General features: G+C 49.8%; 1 protein-coding gene across 2 annotated transcripts in view; it reads right to left on the reverse strand.

Annotated features, from left to right (window-relative positions):
• The window catches only part of SLC12A5 (solute carrier family 12 member 5), a 34,453-nt gene that overhangs the window by 5,910 nt on the left and 11,918 nt on the right, over positions 1 to 16,625 (reverse strand). For both annotated transcript variants that reach the window (XM_030309475.1, XM_030309476.1), the window contains exons 2-17: positions 15,108 to 15,202; positions 14,671 to 14,802; positions 14,213 to 14,359; positions 12,733 to 12,787; positions 12,108 to 12,238; positions 10,776 to 11,017; positions 9,822 to 10,033; positions 8,035 to 8,205; positions 7,642 to 7,740; positions 7,443 to 7,500; positions 5,409 to 5,583; positions 4,680 to 4,798; positions 4,274 to 4,372; positions 3,213 to 3,332; positions 2,846 to 2,950; positions 1,545 to 1,713 (exon numbers count right to left, since the gene is read on the reverse strand). In XM_030309475.1, the coding sequence (XP_030165335.1) occupies positions 1,545 to 1,713; positions 2,846 to 2,950; positions 3,213 to 3,332; positions 4,274 to 4,372; positions 4,680 to 4,798; positions 5,409 to 5,583; positions 7,443 to 7,500; positions 7,642 to 7,740; positions 8,035 to 8,205; positions 9,822 to 10,033; positions 10,776 to 11,017; positions 12,108 to 12,238; positions 12,733 to 12,787; positions 14,213 to 14,359; positions 14,671 to 14,802; positions 15,108 to 15,202 (2,129 nt within the window). The remainder of the gene's footprint in view (positions 1 to 1,544; positions 1,714 to 2,845; positions 2,951 to 3,212; positions 3,333 to 4,273; positions 4,373 to 4,679; positions 4,799 to 5,408; positions 5,584 to 7,442; positions 7,501 to 7,641; positions 7,741 to 8,034; positions 8,206 to 9,821; positions 10,034 to 10,775; positions 11,018 to 12,107; positions 12,239 to 12,732; positions 12,788 to 14,212; positions 14,360 to 14,670; positions 14,803 to 15,107; positions 15,203 to 16,625) is intronic.

Consider the following 16,625-nt stretch of genomic DNA (forward strand, 5'->3'; position numbering starts at 1 on the left):
GGCCCAACTCAAATGTCACCTTCTCAGAAACCACCCCCCACCCAGACCAGAACGGAACTGGGCTGCTGTGCGTGCCCCGACGATTTGTTTTTAACAACTTTTAAAAGTTAGCATAATGAGAAGCATTTTCAATGCACACTCAACCTGCACTGTGAAGGTAGGGTTCTTATTAGTCTTATGTTATAGATGAGGCAATTGAGGTTCGGAGAAATTAAGCCTTCCTTAAGGCCACCCAGCTAATGGGTATGTTATTGTAGGGGTTCAACTCCAGGGCTCTGACACCATCCCCCACGCTCTAAACCCCTACCCCGATGTCAAGCAGAGAGGGCTTCAACTCCTACCTCGGGCACCTCCTGGCTGTGTGACCTTAGGCAAGTCGCTTAACCTCTGTGAGCCTCAGTTTGCCCATCCGTCAAACGGGGATGGCAGCTACCTCACTGAGGAACGGGCAGAATTACAGGCCATGATGTGGGTAAGGTGGCATGCTGCTTGACAGATTGGAAGCACGCAACACATTCTATTATTCTGATGATATGAACCCTAGTGAAGCATCTACCAACAGCAGGAAGGCTTGAGAGCCTTCTGGGTACGTTCTGTCTTCCCACTAGCCTGTGAGCACCTTGAGGCCTGGGATCTGGTCTTATCCACCCCCCATCTCCCCAGGCCCAGCCCGCTGTGTGGTTCGCAGCACCTTCTCACCCACTCCATATTGAAGGAAGTTGACCAGTGGAGGCCTCCAGCCCTGGGCCCTGACAGATTGGTGTGAACGGCCCAGTGAGGCAGAAACAGCAACTGTCACAAGCCATTAGGGGTACTCCTCCCCATCTCTCCTCTCCCCCCTCCGGCCCCCTTTCCTTTCTCCACAACTAGTCACAGCCCCCAGGGGAGAGAAGCCTGGATCGAAGACAGAACCCACCTGCTCAGCTACCCACCAGGTTCCAGACACGTGTTAGTGCCCCATAACACAGAAGCCAGCCGCCCCTGCCCACGCTGGCCCTGTACACTAAGAGCACAGACCGGTGCTCTTAGAAGCAGGTGACCCAGAGCCAGGGACCCAGGCTCAAATTCTGCCTATGCTCCCAGCCAGCTCTGTGACTTTCAGCAAGCTGTCTTCCCTCTCTGGGCCTGTTTCCCCTTGTACTAAATGTGGATACTCACACTGCCAACTTCACGCGGCGTGAGGGTCGAAAGAATCATAGATGTGAAAACACTTTGAAAGATTTATACGTTGGCAGGGAGAAGCCTGGAGTAGGAGTCACGCAGTCCTAATTTGAGTCTGTTTTCTGTCCTTAGACAAATGACCTGACTTCTCTAAGCCTCAGTTTCCCTATCCATAAAGTGGGGCCCTTTTGGCTCTGATGGTCTTTGGTTCTGAGAATTGGATTCTAAGGAACTCACTCTCTGAGTCCTTAGATTCCTCTTCTAAGAAAGAAGAAAGAAAAGCATGAGCCACCTTTGACCCCAAAGGAGGTAAGAAGGCAAAGTGTAAAGGGTCAAGTCAAGGGACTTGTCCTTGCCCCCTTCCCACCAGGGACTCCTCTCACCTCCTCTGCCCGCTGGGCCTGGGGATGGTTGTCCAGAAAGGTGCCCTCAAGGACAGAGCCCACAATGGTCAGGCCCTTCCCTGCCTTGAGCTGGGAGGTCAGTGAGAGCAGCTGTGGATGTACCACATTCTGGTCTTGGTCCACGCGCACCAGCACCAGCAGCTGTGGCCTGAAAAGGATTCAAGATCCATTCAACACCCACCCAACTTCTACCCACCATACGCCACGCCCCCGCACACCAAAACACTGGTGAGCTTACTAGCCATCCGTCCTCTATACCCCCACCCACTTACCCATCTCGCTGTCCACCTCACTCATCCATCCACCCAGTCACCCACCCATCCATTTTATCCTTCAGCCGCCCACTCACATCCATATTAACTTACCTATATATGCATTATTCACCTAGTTATCTAACATCCACCTGCCACCAACCATTCACACGTTCATCTATTCACCAATCACCCTCCCATACATACATACACTTAGCCATCTACTCATCTGTTTACCCATTCACTTCCTTTTTCATTTGGCCATCCCATCCATCCAACCAACCATCAGTTTAAGAGCATTCTCTGAGCACTCTGGGCTAGCATTTAAGAATTCACAAACAATGCAAAGCCCTGGTCTCTGGAAGACCCAGTTTAGTAGACATCAGCAACTGCAAGCCAACAGTGTCCTAGTCAGAGCTCAGAGTTCAGGCCTTCCTCTCGGCAAAGTGACCTGAGGGAGGTGAGCGAGGGCTGGGCTTGCAGAGCAATCAGCTAGAAAGCAGGCGGGGCTGAGAGGTGGAGGTAAAGATTCTGCTTCCGGTTCTGCCTTCCGTGGCCTCTGAGACCTTCTCTGGTCCCTGATGTTCACACGAATAAAGTGGAGGGATTGTTCTTAATCTAGAAATTTCTAGAAGCCCCCTATAACTCTCAAAGTGAATGGGTCCACCTTTCCCAGAGCAAATGCTACACGATATTACGTTTATCTGTCTCCGTGTGTGCCTGCTCCGTGGAACTATTCACTCTCTAGGTCCCCAGAGACTGGAAAGGGGCCCGGTACAGATCATGCATTCACACATGTTTTTAAACACATGATGAGGTGAACAGGGGGATGAATGGATGGTTGCTCAGCCTGACCCCGGGTATCGCAGGTGGGAAAGGTTCAGACTAGGCTGAGCAGAGGAGGAGACATTAAGGACACACCATTGTGGTGGGAACACCACCCAGCAAACAAAACAGGTGAGGGAGAGTCAGGCCCTGCTCCCCTCCTGTCCTTCCCCTGGGCCCTCCCACGTGCTCCTGGCCACTTACCTCCAGTTCTTGGTATGTGGGGGCCCTTCCTCCAGGCGTAAGAGGGCGTAGCGTGCAGCGCTGAGGGACAGGCCTCGGATCCCATCACCCCACTCTTTCTCTGCCCTGGGGACCCAAGGGGATCAACCAGAGTAGAAAGCCAGGGGTGTCAGGAAGAACCACGCACACACAAGTGGCTGCCCCAGCAGACAATGTGCAGCCATTCTGCCACCTCCTTTTCTCGAAGCTTCAGCCCCTCCCTCAACTCCTGTCCTCTATCTCCCAATCCCACCCCCATCACCCTTCTCCCTCCCCTCCAGCCCCAGCCTCTCCCCACTCTTACCTCATCCCTACCCCCTTCCAGCCCTCCCCACTTCCTCACACTTACCCGCGGTACTCGATATATTTGTAGATGAGCCCAGCAATGAGCATGGCCACCAGGGCGTAATACCAGGAGCAGATAAACATGAGGGCCAGGCAGAGGCTCATGCCCAGGAAGGAGAGTGTCCTGAACAATGGGAGGAAGACCCAGCCTCTGAGTCCCAGCAGGACTGTCACTGGTTCCCGGAGCTCAGACAACAAGGCAAGAACTGGGAGGTCTAGGGCAGCTCAGGTCTGTGGGAACTCACACCATCATCTCCAAGAGCACCATGGGAATCTGGGAGCTTCTGGGTGAATGAGCAGCCACAGACAGCACCACTCCATGACACCCCCCCCCCAACTCCTGAGAACACACTGCCTTGTCCCAGTGCCTTAGACCTTGCCACACCACCCTGCCAGATGGTTTCTGAGGCACAGGTGTCTGGAGAGAGTTGTAGGCAAGATCTCCTGGGAAGAGTGTGTCCCCAGGAGGAGGGAACTGGCAAAGCAGGAGCACTGAGACGGGAGTCAGGCAGCCTGGGTTCAAGCCCAGGTCTGCCGGAGACTTTCTGAGTAACCTTGGGCCACTCCCTTCCCCTGTTTGAGCCCGTTCCCTCTCCGTAGACCAAGCATGGTCATTCCTGCCCTGTCTGCCCCACGGGCCTATTGTGAGGATGAAGGACCATAAAGTAAAATTATCAGAAGAGCCCCAGGCTCCACATAATAAGAATCTTCCATGCACTAAACCCTGTAACACTCACGAGGGCCCCTGAGGTCAGTGCAGTTGTCATCCCCATTTCACAGCTGAGGACACTGAGGTTTCCTCTTCTAGACTGAAAGACGTTGGGCATTGTGGGGAGGGAGGGACTATAGCCGAGACTGTTCACGACTGTGTTATATTATTATTTGTGGTTATAAGGTTCTCCAGAACCTTTCTCATGCTACTTGGGCTACAAAAGCTGGAGAAATGGACTCCTTTTTTAAAATTTTGGGACCCCCTAGACCTAGGGGATGGGCTAGGGTGAGGTGGGGGTGGGGGTGGAGATAGGAGAGTGTTCTGTTAGGCAGGGAAGGGCACAGGGCACCCACCAGTGGTAATATCGAAAGCGTGGCCTCCAGTTGGGGGTCCTCAGCAGTGTCTGTACGGCACAGGCCAGGTTCACAAACATGTAGCACATCAGGAAGAACCTAGAACACAGAAAGGCCCCAGGAGAGGCAGAGATGCAAAGGGAGGCAGAAACAGAAAGAGAAACATAGGGAAAGAAAGGGGGGAAAGAGGAGAAGAAACGGAGGAGGTGGCCAGATCACATTCTGGAATGGGATTCAAGGGCCAGATCCCCTTTCAGCACACCCTGATGTGTGTGGGAGTGAATCTTCATATAACAAAAGACAGGTTGTTACATTATTGGGTGGGCTATCCAGGGTCACAACTGGAGGATCCAGGTAGAGAGACCCCCCCCAGAGCTGATGGGGAGGGCAAGAGGCCAGCACGCACATAGAGAGGATGGGGGCAACTTCGTCGAGGGATGCAATGAGGATGCCAATCTCACAGATGCAGGCCGTCAGGAGCAAGGCCCATGTTGGCTCTCCGTTGGCTTTGCCGTGGCCAAAGACCTGAGGACAGAGCAACCATCATAGAGGTCTGAGATCTTAGGCACTTCTTGTCTCTCTTGTCCAGTCTTGGGGACCAGTGCAATGGAGGCAGGAATCCCCTAACCAGTGAGGAAGTAGGGAGAGGATGCTGTATTCCTCACCCTTACCCAAGGGGATGCCAGTCTTTGGCTGTGTCTCTCCCACTCTGACATTGGTACTTCAGTTAATGAAGTTCAAATGACCCCTTAAGGGGAAAAGAAGGACCTGTAGGACAGATGGAGAGGCGCTATAGGGGCCAGCAAGTGGCCATGACTGTGTGCTCCATAAATCTTTTTTTTTTTTTTTAAGCACCATGGAGAGAGCCACACTTGCCCTTTGGCTACCTCCCTGCCTGATCACTCAGCCAAAGGAGGGCTAATGGTTTCTCCCCTAAGAGCAGACAACTCTGCCCAAAGAGATAGCACTGACCATGGGCCAAATCCCAAATAAGGCACACCCATACTTCTTATTGGTAGTGCAGAGCAGCAGGGCCCTAGGGGGCCTTGGCTCACCCGGTGGCCTCTCCGGGCAGTGGCTTGGCTGACCGGTATAATGCATGGGCTGTTCTTCCCACACTCCACCCCTCACTGACCTGCAGGAAGGGCACTATGCCGTCCCGGGAGATGGCCTGCAGCAGGCGTGGGGCCCCCGTGAGGCTCTGCAGCCCAGCCCCACAGGTGGAGAAGAAGGATCCGATGACAATGACCCAAGGGGATGGCCAGGCCAGTGTTCCCACCACCAGGTTGCCATTCACAGCTTCGCCAAACCTGGAATGAAGCAGCAAGGGGACAGGAGATGCTGGGTGAGCAATGCCACCTGGATCTCCAGGGCATGTCTCCCACACCAACCCCAGGACCAGTTGTACACCCATCACAGGACTAGGCTCTCTAGGAGCAAGGGGGGAGACAAAGCTCCTAATGTCCTGGGCATTTCTGTCTGTGTGACCTGGGGTAAGTTGCCTCAGCTATAAAATGAGAATCATTATAAACCTATCTCGTATGATTGGTGACAAGATAAAAGGAACCAACACAGGTAAAATGCTTTGAACTATGCCTGGAACAAGACACTAATAGTGATTCTAGTAAATGGTCAATATTGTAATATGTTAAGCTGGAAAAAATCTCTTGGCTTATTAGAACCTGTGTCTCCATCTGAAAAATGGGGTTCTGGCCTCATTTATGGTAATGATATCTAATGTGAGAAGCATAGAAAAGCATTTTCTAACAGTGACACTATCTTAAATTGAATGATGCTGCCTCAGTATGTAGAGAGAGCCCTGTGGCTGGAGTGTGCAAGCAGAGGTGTGCTCAAATGGGCTGTTGCTGAAGGACTCCAAAATCAGATGAAGGGTTTTACCGGATGGCCTGCTGAATCCCTTGCAGTTCTGTGGGAGGTCTCTGATTAATTTTTTTAATGTTGATTTATTTTTTGAGGAGGGGAGGGGCAGAGGGAGAGAGAGGGAGACACAGAATCCGAAGCAGGCTCCAGGCTCTGAGCTGTCAGCACAGAGCCCAATGTGGGGCTCGAACCCACAAACTGTGAGATCATGACCTGAGCCGAAGTCAGATGCTCAACCAACTAAACCACACAGGCACCCCAAGGGGGGGGGGTCTCTGATTAAATGAAATAAGTGGAGATTAAGTTCCCCTAAAAGCTAATAAGTGTAATATATGCAAATTGTCCACTTGGCCAGGTCACTCCCCTGCTTAAAACCCTTCAGGGTTTCCTCTATTTTTTTTTTTTTAATAAAATAAAGCTCTAATTTCCTGGTACCAAAAACCAGGCTTCCAGGACTGGCTCCAGACGCATGTCCCCATTCCCCACCTTACAGAAGCCAGGATGGAGCCATGGAAACTGACTTCTGTGACAAGACCTCCTACTTTACCCTCCTAGTGGTGCGTGCCCATACCCTTCAAATGTGTAGGCTCCAGAAGCTTGAATTTCTTACAGCTATAGGCACCTATGTGTGTGCACGCACACACACACACACACACACACACACTACTGTTTCTCTCCTCCACCTTTGTTCATGCTGTTCCCACCACCTAGAATGCCCTTCCCACTCCTAGTTACCTAACTGATCTCTACTCAACATTTAAAGTGAGAAAAATAAGTGGGAAAATGTGTGTAAGGCACTTCCAGCATCACCTCCTCTTCCCCAACCCTCTGAAGACTGGATTACGGCCTCCTGTGCACTACCAGAGCCCATTCCTACTGCTCTACATTTCAAGTCTGTTGTTGAGCGTGGTTATCAGCCCCCAAAGAGCTCCTTCAGGACAAAAAGCATGTGTTATTTATTTTTATTCTCTCCTAGAACACTGGACAGCGACCAACATATAGATATCTAAGAAATGTTAAATGGGTTAATAGATTTTAAAGCAAAAAAAAAAAAAAAAAGGAAAGTAGCATTATCCTAAAAACAACGAGACACCATCCAAGTTTCTTGAGCTGGAGTGACAGGAGAAAGATAAAATATAAGAAGGTGAGCTTGCAAGCAATCGCCTGTGATCTCCCTCCCACAAGTCCCCTTGCACAGACTCAACACTCTCTGCGGGGTCTGTTTCCCAAAACCTGGCCCCATGCACCCACTACCCAGAACAGGATCAGCCCCAATTCCCTTACTTACTTGTCCCGCAGGACGACCCCCTCAATGCAGGCCCCAAACAGAACAACAGAACTGATGTCTGTAGCAGAGGATGAAGGAGAATCCCCAGGATGACATTCCCCTTTCTGCTCCCAGGCCAGCTGGGTGAGGCAGCAGCTTCAGCTGCCCTCCTCCCAGCCCTCCCTATCCACGGTGGTCCCAGCCCAGCAATGCAGGATACAGACAGCAGAGGTGGTGGCAATGGCCAGGATGGTGCCAGTGGGAATTGACTTCTGGGCATCCCGTAGGTCTCCAGAACGGTTAGAACCAGCCATGATCCCTGCGAATAGAGGAGCAGCTAGTACAGGGGCCACAGGAGACAAGACAGAACAAGAAGAAAGGACACCAGCCTCGGAGCCAGGAAGTCTGGGATCTAGTCCTGGCATACTGACTGGTGTGAGAACTCGGGCATGGCTTCTCCTGGCCTTAATTCCCTCATCTGTGCAATGGGAACTGGATTTTGGCTCCTGCCTATGTGATGAGATTGCTGGACTAAGAAATTCCCCACATCATCATTGACTCTCTCCACCCATCACTCTCAGGCAGAGTCCTCCCTCTCTGAGCTCCCCTTCACCTGTGACTGAGGGGAAGTAGATGCCAACCAGCAGGGTGAAGTAGGAGGTCATGTCGCTGAAGACATAAGGATGGTCCATGTCAACAGGGGTGCCATCTGCCAGGCCCACCGAGGGCATCCCACGTCTCTCCACAATCACCCCCTTGGTCAGGTAGGAGCTCCAGAGGTTCTCTGTGGGGAGGAGATATGATGCTTAGGAGGAAAACCAGAAGTCAGGGTACCAGAGCTCCAGGGCCAGGAGGTGGGGTGGGCAGAAAAAGAAGGGTCAAGGTCAACCACTTCTCACTCCTTCAAGGCCTTGGCTCTATTTTATTTCCACTGACATTCCCTAAGCTCCTGCTTTGGGCCAGGCCATGTGCAGAGGCTTTGCACATGAATCACATCTAGTCCTTGCCCTCAAATAGTCCAGTCTAGTGGGGTAAAAATACACAGAAAGACCTATCTCAGACTGATTCAATATGTCCCAAACTGGTCTCACTGGCCAGCCACCTCACAACCAGCTCCTTTTTTGTATCCCTTATCTCAGTAAATGGCACCATCATTAATTCAGACAGCTTTACATTGCCCTCAACTGTTCCCTTTCCCCATATCTGTTTCAAAACCATCTCCAATTTCTGTCTATTATCCCTTCTAAATATTTCTCAAATATGCCCCTCCTCTCCTTTTCAGGATTTCCTCACTTCAGCCTTATTGACATTTGGGGCCAGATAATCCTTTGTTGTGGAGGGCTGTCTTACAGCACTGTAGAATGTTTAGCAAAATACTGGTTTCTATGCATTAGATGTCAGTAACAACCATCTAGTTGCGATGACCAAAAATGTCTCCAGACATTGCTATATGCCTCCTGGGGGGCAAAACAGCCCTGGGGGAGAACCACTGCTCCACTCCCATAGACATCACTCGATTACTCTTGATCAGAAAACTATCATCTGTCACCTGAACTCAGCATCAGCCTCCTCCTGGACTCCCTGTTCTCTCTCCCTTTACCTCATCCATATTAACAGCCAAAAAGAACCTTTAGAAATAACACTGACCATGTCCATCCCTTATTTGAAACCCTTTCATGGCCCCCATTGCCCTCAGGACATGGTTCAAACATTTCAATATGGCTTCCAAGGCCTGCCACAATCTGGCTTATGCCACCCTCTCCAACATCATTTCTTGCCCCTCCTTCCTTTGTACTTTATGCCCCAGTCATACCAAATTATCTGTGGTTGGAAGGACACAATATGCTCTTCTCTGTCTGCATGCTTTCAGGCAAGCTGTTCTTCTGCCTTAATTCCTTTACCCCCCTAGTATAACTCAAAATCTCTTATTTTTCCTTCAAAACCCTCCTCAGATGAGTCTAGGAAGCCTTGTCTTGCCCCTTTATACACATGACCACTCCCTCCCCTGAGAGGTCTCTGTTCATTGAAGGCACGTCAACTCATATTGTAATTTATTTGCTTATACATCTGTGTCCACCATTGGACTCCTTGAAGCCAAGGACTGTGACTTATTTATATCATGTTCCTGGTGCTTAGCACAGTGCTAGACACCACGGAGATGATGAGTGGTGAATACTTGTTTAAACTGATGACTTTCTTTCCTACTAGGTAGTAAGATATTGAAGGCTCCCTTTCATCTCTATTCCTCCAAGACGCCAAGGAAAGATGGCCCAGAGTAGGTGCTCAATTAAAACTGATTGAGTTTAAGTGAATCCCAAGTAGAGTTCCTTAATCCTGACTGTTTAACCCACAATCCCTGTAGTGTTCCCTGGACACCAGCCTTCTTCCCTCCCCCCAGACCTTTGATGAGGCCACTGGCAGCGCCAGGGATGCCCTGGATCTCCGTGACATTGTTTCGGGTGAAGTACTCATCACAGGTGGCGTTGAGGAAACGGGAGGAACAGAAAAGGCCCCAGAGCCGTGTGGTCACCGTCTCATTTCCTTCCCAAGCCAGCTTGGCACAGACATCAAAGCCATGGCGAGATAGTGTGCGGTTCCCCAGGAGGCAGATCCTAGGGAGAGCAACAAGGGAGGAAGATGGGGGAGGGACATAACCTTGCCTTGGCTTCACAATAGAACCACCAGGGGAGCTCTAAAAAACACAGATCTCAGGGCCCCATATCCAGAGATCCTGATTTAATTGGGATGGAGCCCAGAATCGGTGTTTTTTTTTTTTTTTTCAAAGCTCCCCCAAGTGATTTTAATATGCAGCCACAGCAAAGAACCACGACTTTAGTACAATGCTATGTTTCAGAACCATGGACAGCAGTCTCTGTGTGCAGTCCTGGGCGGTGGGATTTAAGGGAATCTGTCCTCAAGAAAGAGGCAGGACCCACAAAGATTTGAGACTCTAGACCCTCTCTTCTGTGACCTTTCCCCCAACAGAGAAGGTATCCAACACTAATAAGGTGCCCTATTCCAGGAAGTTGTCTCCTGCCAGGAAATGCTTCTCTAACACAGAATCATCCCTTCAGAAATAATCCCACTTGGTTCTTCCCAAGTCTGCTCCACCAGCAAGCAATTGACCCTCACAAGGGAAACTCTGCCCACCTCCAGAAACATTATCCCACCCTGTAGAGATTTCCCCCAAACAAGGAGAGATTTTACTTCCCAAGGGAGGTTGCTCTAAATCCACAAGGACTCAGATTCTGAGAGATGAGGAGAGGGAGGTTGGCAGAGACTGGCGTCGCAGACCCTGAAACCTAACCAGGGAGGAGGAGAACGATGCCTTAGGCTCAGAGCAACAGCACTTACGGGAAGTTGGGTGGGTCGAAGGCAGATTTGATGACCCCAGCATAGATGGCCAGGATGGAGAGGATGACACAACCCAGGAAGACAAGGGCAAACTTGTTGACATACTTGACGCCCACAAATACCACAGTGGCCATGCAAGTGAGCACACAGGTGCCATACACACGCATATTGTTCAACATGGCTGCTGCCTCCCCGCTGGCATCTTCTGCCTTAAAAATGGCCATAGCTGGGAAGAGGTAAGCCTGTGGAAAGGGGGCAAGGAGGTCAGGTGAGTGACACAGCAAGAACCAGCTAAGAATCACCCCCAAGGATACAACCTGACGTGCAGGAAGAGCTTTGGAAAATACTTGCTCATCACGGTATATTTACAGTAGTATGAGACTGGAAATGACATCCAATGATAGGAGTAAATGTGATCATTTTTATTCCTACGGCATATTTGTATTTTCTAAAATTTTTAGACTGAATGTTAATATGTTTATATTCTTAAAAAAGTTATTTTCGCTTATAAATGATATTACAAAGGGAGTTTCTAGTTACTTAGGGAAATCTATGGAGTCTATTTTACAAGGACAGAATACAATTTCACATGGTAAAAAAAAAAAAAAAGGAAGGAAATACACCAAAATGTTAATGGTGATTTTCTTCAGGCAGTTGTTATTTCCTTTTTTACATTCTTTGATATTTTTCCAATTTTGTGCATTGAGCAGAATTGCTTTGAGCCGAGACCCACATCACTAGCCTCTCCTTCAAACACCTATTTCTTCTCATCAGTCACTACTCCTAACATGTCTCTTATTCGGCTCCCTCACATCCTTCTTCTCTTTTGCAACCCATTGGTCATCAGTCCTGCACAATTAACATTCACAGAGAAATCAGCACAGTCCCAGGCACATGGTAGGCAATCACCAGATATGGCTATTGTGTGACATTACTTTAATTATTTCTACCACTATTAACTCTTATCGACCCACCTCTGCCACTTGGTAGCTGAGTGACCTTGAGCAAGTCATGTCACCTCTCTGAGCTTCTCATTTGTAAAATGGGCATAATAATACTTAATCCTTGTGAGGATTCAAGATAATGACTGTAAAGCAATTGGAACTCTGCTGAGAGCACAGTGGGTGCCTGATGAACGACAGCTGTTCACGTTACGTAATTACTGTATCTTGTCTCCCCAACTAGACTGTGAATTTTTTAAAGACAGAACCACATCTGATTTCCTTTTGGCCTCACTGAGTGGCTTGGACCTCTCCCTAGGAGGTGTCCAGGGAGCATTGGTTAACTGATTGACAGCCTGGGGCCCCACACCTCCTCCTCAACCCCTCTCACCAGCAGGATTTCGATGGTGCCCAGGATGTACATGGCCCCAGCAAATGTAGTGCCCAGGTAGAAGCAGAGGCCAACGGCGCCCCCAAACTCTGGGCCCAGAGACCTGGAAATCATGTAGTAGGAGCCGCCAGCTGCAGAAAGAACCTAGTGTCAGTGAGAAGTTCAAGGGGCACTGGGCTGCCACTGGGGGTGAGGGGGCTCCAGGACAGAGGTGGGAAAGGGGTTGTTCTGTGCCTCACGTCTTACAGGCTACAGCCCTACGACTGGTGGGAGACTCAGCCAGCCACTCTGAGTGGATTTTGCAGCACTAATTACCATGTTGCTAATTACCCCTCTAAGGAGGTCATGGCTCAGAAAAATAGGATGACGGAGAGGAGGGTCTCAGGCAAACGGAGATCTTGCATTGCCCTGTTCAACTCCATCATCTGCCTCCCTCCCTCCTCCCCCTTAATACCACTGTCCCCACCTACCCCACAAACATCATAGACCAGCCCCCAGGTCTTCAATATTGCCTCTCTTGGTCCTGATGACCCCAAAGCCTATGGCTCTGTCCTTCCTTCCAACTATCTGGGCCCCCTCCTGACCAACCAGACCCCTTTCCCCTCCAAGAAGCCCCATCACATACCAGGTACAACACCATTGGTTGCGATTGCACTCATGGAGATGGCCGTGAGCATTGTCTGCAAGGAGAGAGATCATCAGAGTGGCAGCTAGGGCAGGGGCCGCAGTGCCCTGGGTCAGTGCCAAACCTTATACCCCATAAACACCTGCCAAACCCACAAGTCCTTGCTGAGCTTCTCTCTGGTCCTGTTCCAACTTCTACCCCTGCCAAGTCCTTCTGGTCAAGAAAATCTCTTATTCACCATGCACATGGAGGAAGCACAAGCTATAGCATCAGAGAGCTCTGGAAATCCCAGCTTGGCCTCTGACCAGCTGTCTGATCTGGGACAAACCACTTCACTTGTCTAAGCCTCAGTTTCTTCATCTATGAAATAGGTATACTGTATTCCTGCCTAAATGCTTAAGCTGAATCTGGTCATGAGGAGATATCTGACCAACCCAGATCAAGGGACATCATACAAACTAACTGCTCCCTACTCTTCAAAAGTGTCAATGTCATGCAAGACAAAGAAAGAGCAGCTGTTACAGATTAATGGAGGCTAAAATCATGATATCATAAATGAGTATAAACGTGATCTTGAATTTTCTTCAGTTAGTGAGGACATGATTGGCAAAATCTGAATAAGGCCTGCAGATAAAACATTATTAATGTGTTACTATTAAGACATTATTAACGTATCAGTGTCAGTTTCCTGCCTCTGTTCATTGTACTGTGGTTACATAAGGGAATGTCCTCATTTTTAGTAAACACACACTGAAGGATTTAGGATAAAGAGGCATCATGTCTGCAACTTGCTCTCAAATTCAGGGGAAAAAAGGTACTTACAGAGAGGATGGAATAAATACAATAACGTTAACATTTGGGAGTCTGATGGAAGGGATATTTGTTCTATTCCTGCAAATTTTCTGTATGTCTGAAATTTTGTGAAAACAAAAACTTAAAAAGAAATAAAATAGGCGTTCTACCATCAGTAGCGGCCACCTCACATGCCGAGGTGGCTCAAGGGTCATGTGTGAAGAAATGTAAACATGATGAGAAATAGGTGTTCCGTGAATATTTGATTTTCTAGGGAGGATGGAAAGGATTCTATTACAAAGCTGTTTGTGACACATAATCCCATTTTTTGTGAGTCTGGGCCTACAAAAATGTTAACCACTGGGGTTTTCTAGGTGAATTTTATTTCCTTCTGTACACCTATCTTTTTCGTCAATGAATCTGCATTACTTGTGTAATTATACACGCGCTCATTCACACACACACACACACACACACATACACACACACAATCCAGGCGAAACCTGGTTAGTGGCTATCAGGGACCAGCTTGTGAGATGCAGGAAGGACCAATCAGACCTGATTTACTCTCAAAGATCATACGCAGTGATTCCTACAAAACACTCAGGTCTCCTGCTGCCCCTTCCCCTCCCCCACCCCAGGTCCCTGGTCTGCCACAACGGTCAGGAGAGGGGGAGGTGTCACTCACACAGGAGCAGCAGATGAAGACCATGCAGAAGGCCTCCATGATGCCTGCGATGCCCACCACCCAAGTGAGCCTCAGGAAGAGGATGACACCAAAGATGTTCTGCAGGCATGGTAGGTACACACCCATGAAGGTGCCCATGCGTGGGGCCTGCCGGGGAAGCCAGTGTCAGTTTCTGCAGCCCATAGTCACTATGAACACCCAGACCCCTCCTCCCCCCTATTTTCAATCCCCCACTCCCCTCCCTTCTCCGTCCCCATCCCTTCATCCCTCTTTCCTCTGGTCTCTACCCTCCCTCCCCTCTCCTCCCTCCACCTCTATCCCTTCCTCACCCTCAGCCCCAACTCCTATCCCTCTGCCTCCATCATCCACCCCTTCAACTGACTCTCTTTTGTCCCCCCACCCTTTGTCCCCTCCACCCCTTCTTCCTCCCCCATCCCTTTTCCCCCCAAGGCCCTCACCTGCACTGGCTTCTTTTTTCCACCCTCATTGTTTTCTGCCTCTTCATGCTCCCTACTTCCCTGGGGCAGGTTGGTGTAGTTGGCCAGGCCACTGAGCAGGGAGGACACCATGGGGCTGGTGTCCATCTCCTCCTGTGGAGGTGGAGGTGGTAGAGTTAGGACACAAGGGCCCAGGAAAGGAGAGGCGAGCTACATAGTAGGAGGCAGAGAGAGATGGGGGTGAGGAAAGCAAACCATTGGGGGTGGGATGAGATGGGGAAGGAGGAGGAAAAAGCACAGAGAATAGGGAAAGTGGATGTGGGATAAGGAGAGGGAGTAGCAGGGGTAAAGGGAAGGAGAAGGAAATGGAGAGGAGGACACTGTCCCTGAGGGAGGGAGAGAGGGAGAGAAGGAGGGAGTGGCGGATGAATGGGGTGTCACACAAACTAGCAACCCACCTCAAACAGGGCCATATTCTTGCCATCATACTCCCTTCCCTTCTCTGTGTCAGTGCTGTTGATGAAGGGGCTGCTCTCCTTGGGGTTGCCATCACCTGAGAAGGCAGAGGAGTCAGGGGTCTGGCACCAATGGGTTGCCATCCTTCTGCCTGGGCATCCAGCTATGTGGCCACTTTGACTCTCTGAACCTCAGTTTGCACATTGGAAAAACGGAGCTAACAGTAATGCCCCCCACCCTGTAGAATTTTAGTTGACAGGATGTGTAAAGAGCCTAGTGCATTCCCTGGCACGTAGTAGGTTTTTAATGAAGATGTGAGTGCTTCCTTGCCCTTGGGGGGTCCTTCTTCATTCACTAGGTCACTCTAGACTCTCCAGGTGCCCCTCCTCGACCATAACTGGGACCACGCTGGTGTTCTGGGGTGAAAGCATGCTCTTTCCCAGAGACAAAGGCAGAGAATACTAAAGCCTGAGGACCAAAGGATACTTTACCTCTTGGAGAAGTGACCCATGTGGCATCCCCTATGCCCCTCATGCATCTTCAGTCAACACATATTTACTGGATCTCTACCATGTGCCAAAATCAGCATGGGAGGGAGAGGGAGTAAAACACACACGAAGACACCATCTCTGCCCTCAGGGAAACCACAGGCAGAAGAGATAAAACAGTATTCATGAATTTCCAACCCAGAGTGGTAAATTCTGTGATAGGAGATGAATAAGGGACTGTGGGAATACAGGAGAGGCATTCAGCCCAGCCTGGGAGGTCACGGAAGGCTTCCCAGAGGAAGTGACAAGTAGGCTGAGAACTGAAGGATGAGTAAGAGCTACGCTGGGAGGGAGGCGGGAGGGTGTTCCAGGCAGAGAGAACTGCAGAACAGCATGTTCGATGGCCCAGAGGGAAGAGTGAAGAGAGTGGGTCAGAGATGCTGAAAGAAGCCTGATCTGGCTGGAGTCTGAAGAAGGGACATGGAGGGAGGGGCTGAAAGGTGGAGAGTGACCTATGAAAAGATGAGCCTCAGAAGGTGTAGACTCAGTCCTTAAATGATTAGCAGGCCATGTTAAAGATTTTGGACTTCATCCAGAGGACAATGGGAAGTCATTGAAGAGTTTCAGCCAAAGAGGTGCCATGAACAGCCTTGTGTTTTAGAGCAATCACTCTGGCCTTTAGATGGAGAATTTCATCTAAAGAAAGTTTGAGACTTTCAGTAATCCAGGCAAGGGCTGAGGATGACCCAGGCCAGAGCAATGCAGGACAATGGACAGACCCAAGAATTATTGGCACATATTTTTATGCCAGATGTTTGGGGACATGAGAAGGAGAAACCTAGGATAATGTCTGGGGTTTCTAGCATAGGTCAATGAGTGGGTGATGGTGCTATTTAATAGATGTGGGAAAGGCAGAGACTGGGGGTGGGTAAGAAGCTGAATTTGACTGAGGGAAAGGCAGTATAGGACACTCAAGTGAATACGTCCCGAAGGCTCTTGGATATACAGAGCCTGGGCCCTAGAAGAAAGGCT

This window comes from Lynx canadensis, chromosome A3 (assembly GCF_007474595.2).
Source record: "Lynx canadensis isolate LIC74 chromosome A3, mLynCan4.pri.v2, whole genome shotgun sequence".
NCBI classification, from domain to species: Eukaryota; Metazoa; Chordata; class Mammalia; order Carnivora; family Felidae; genus Lynx; species Lynx canadensis.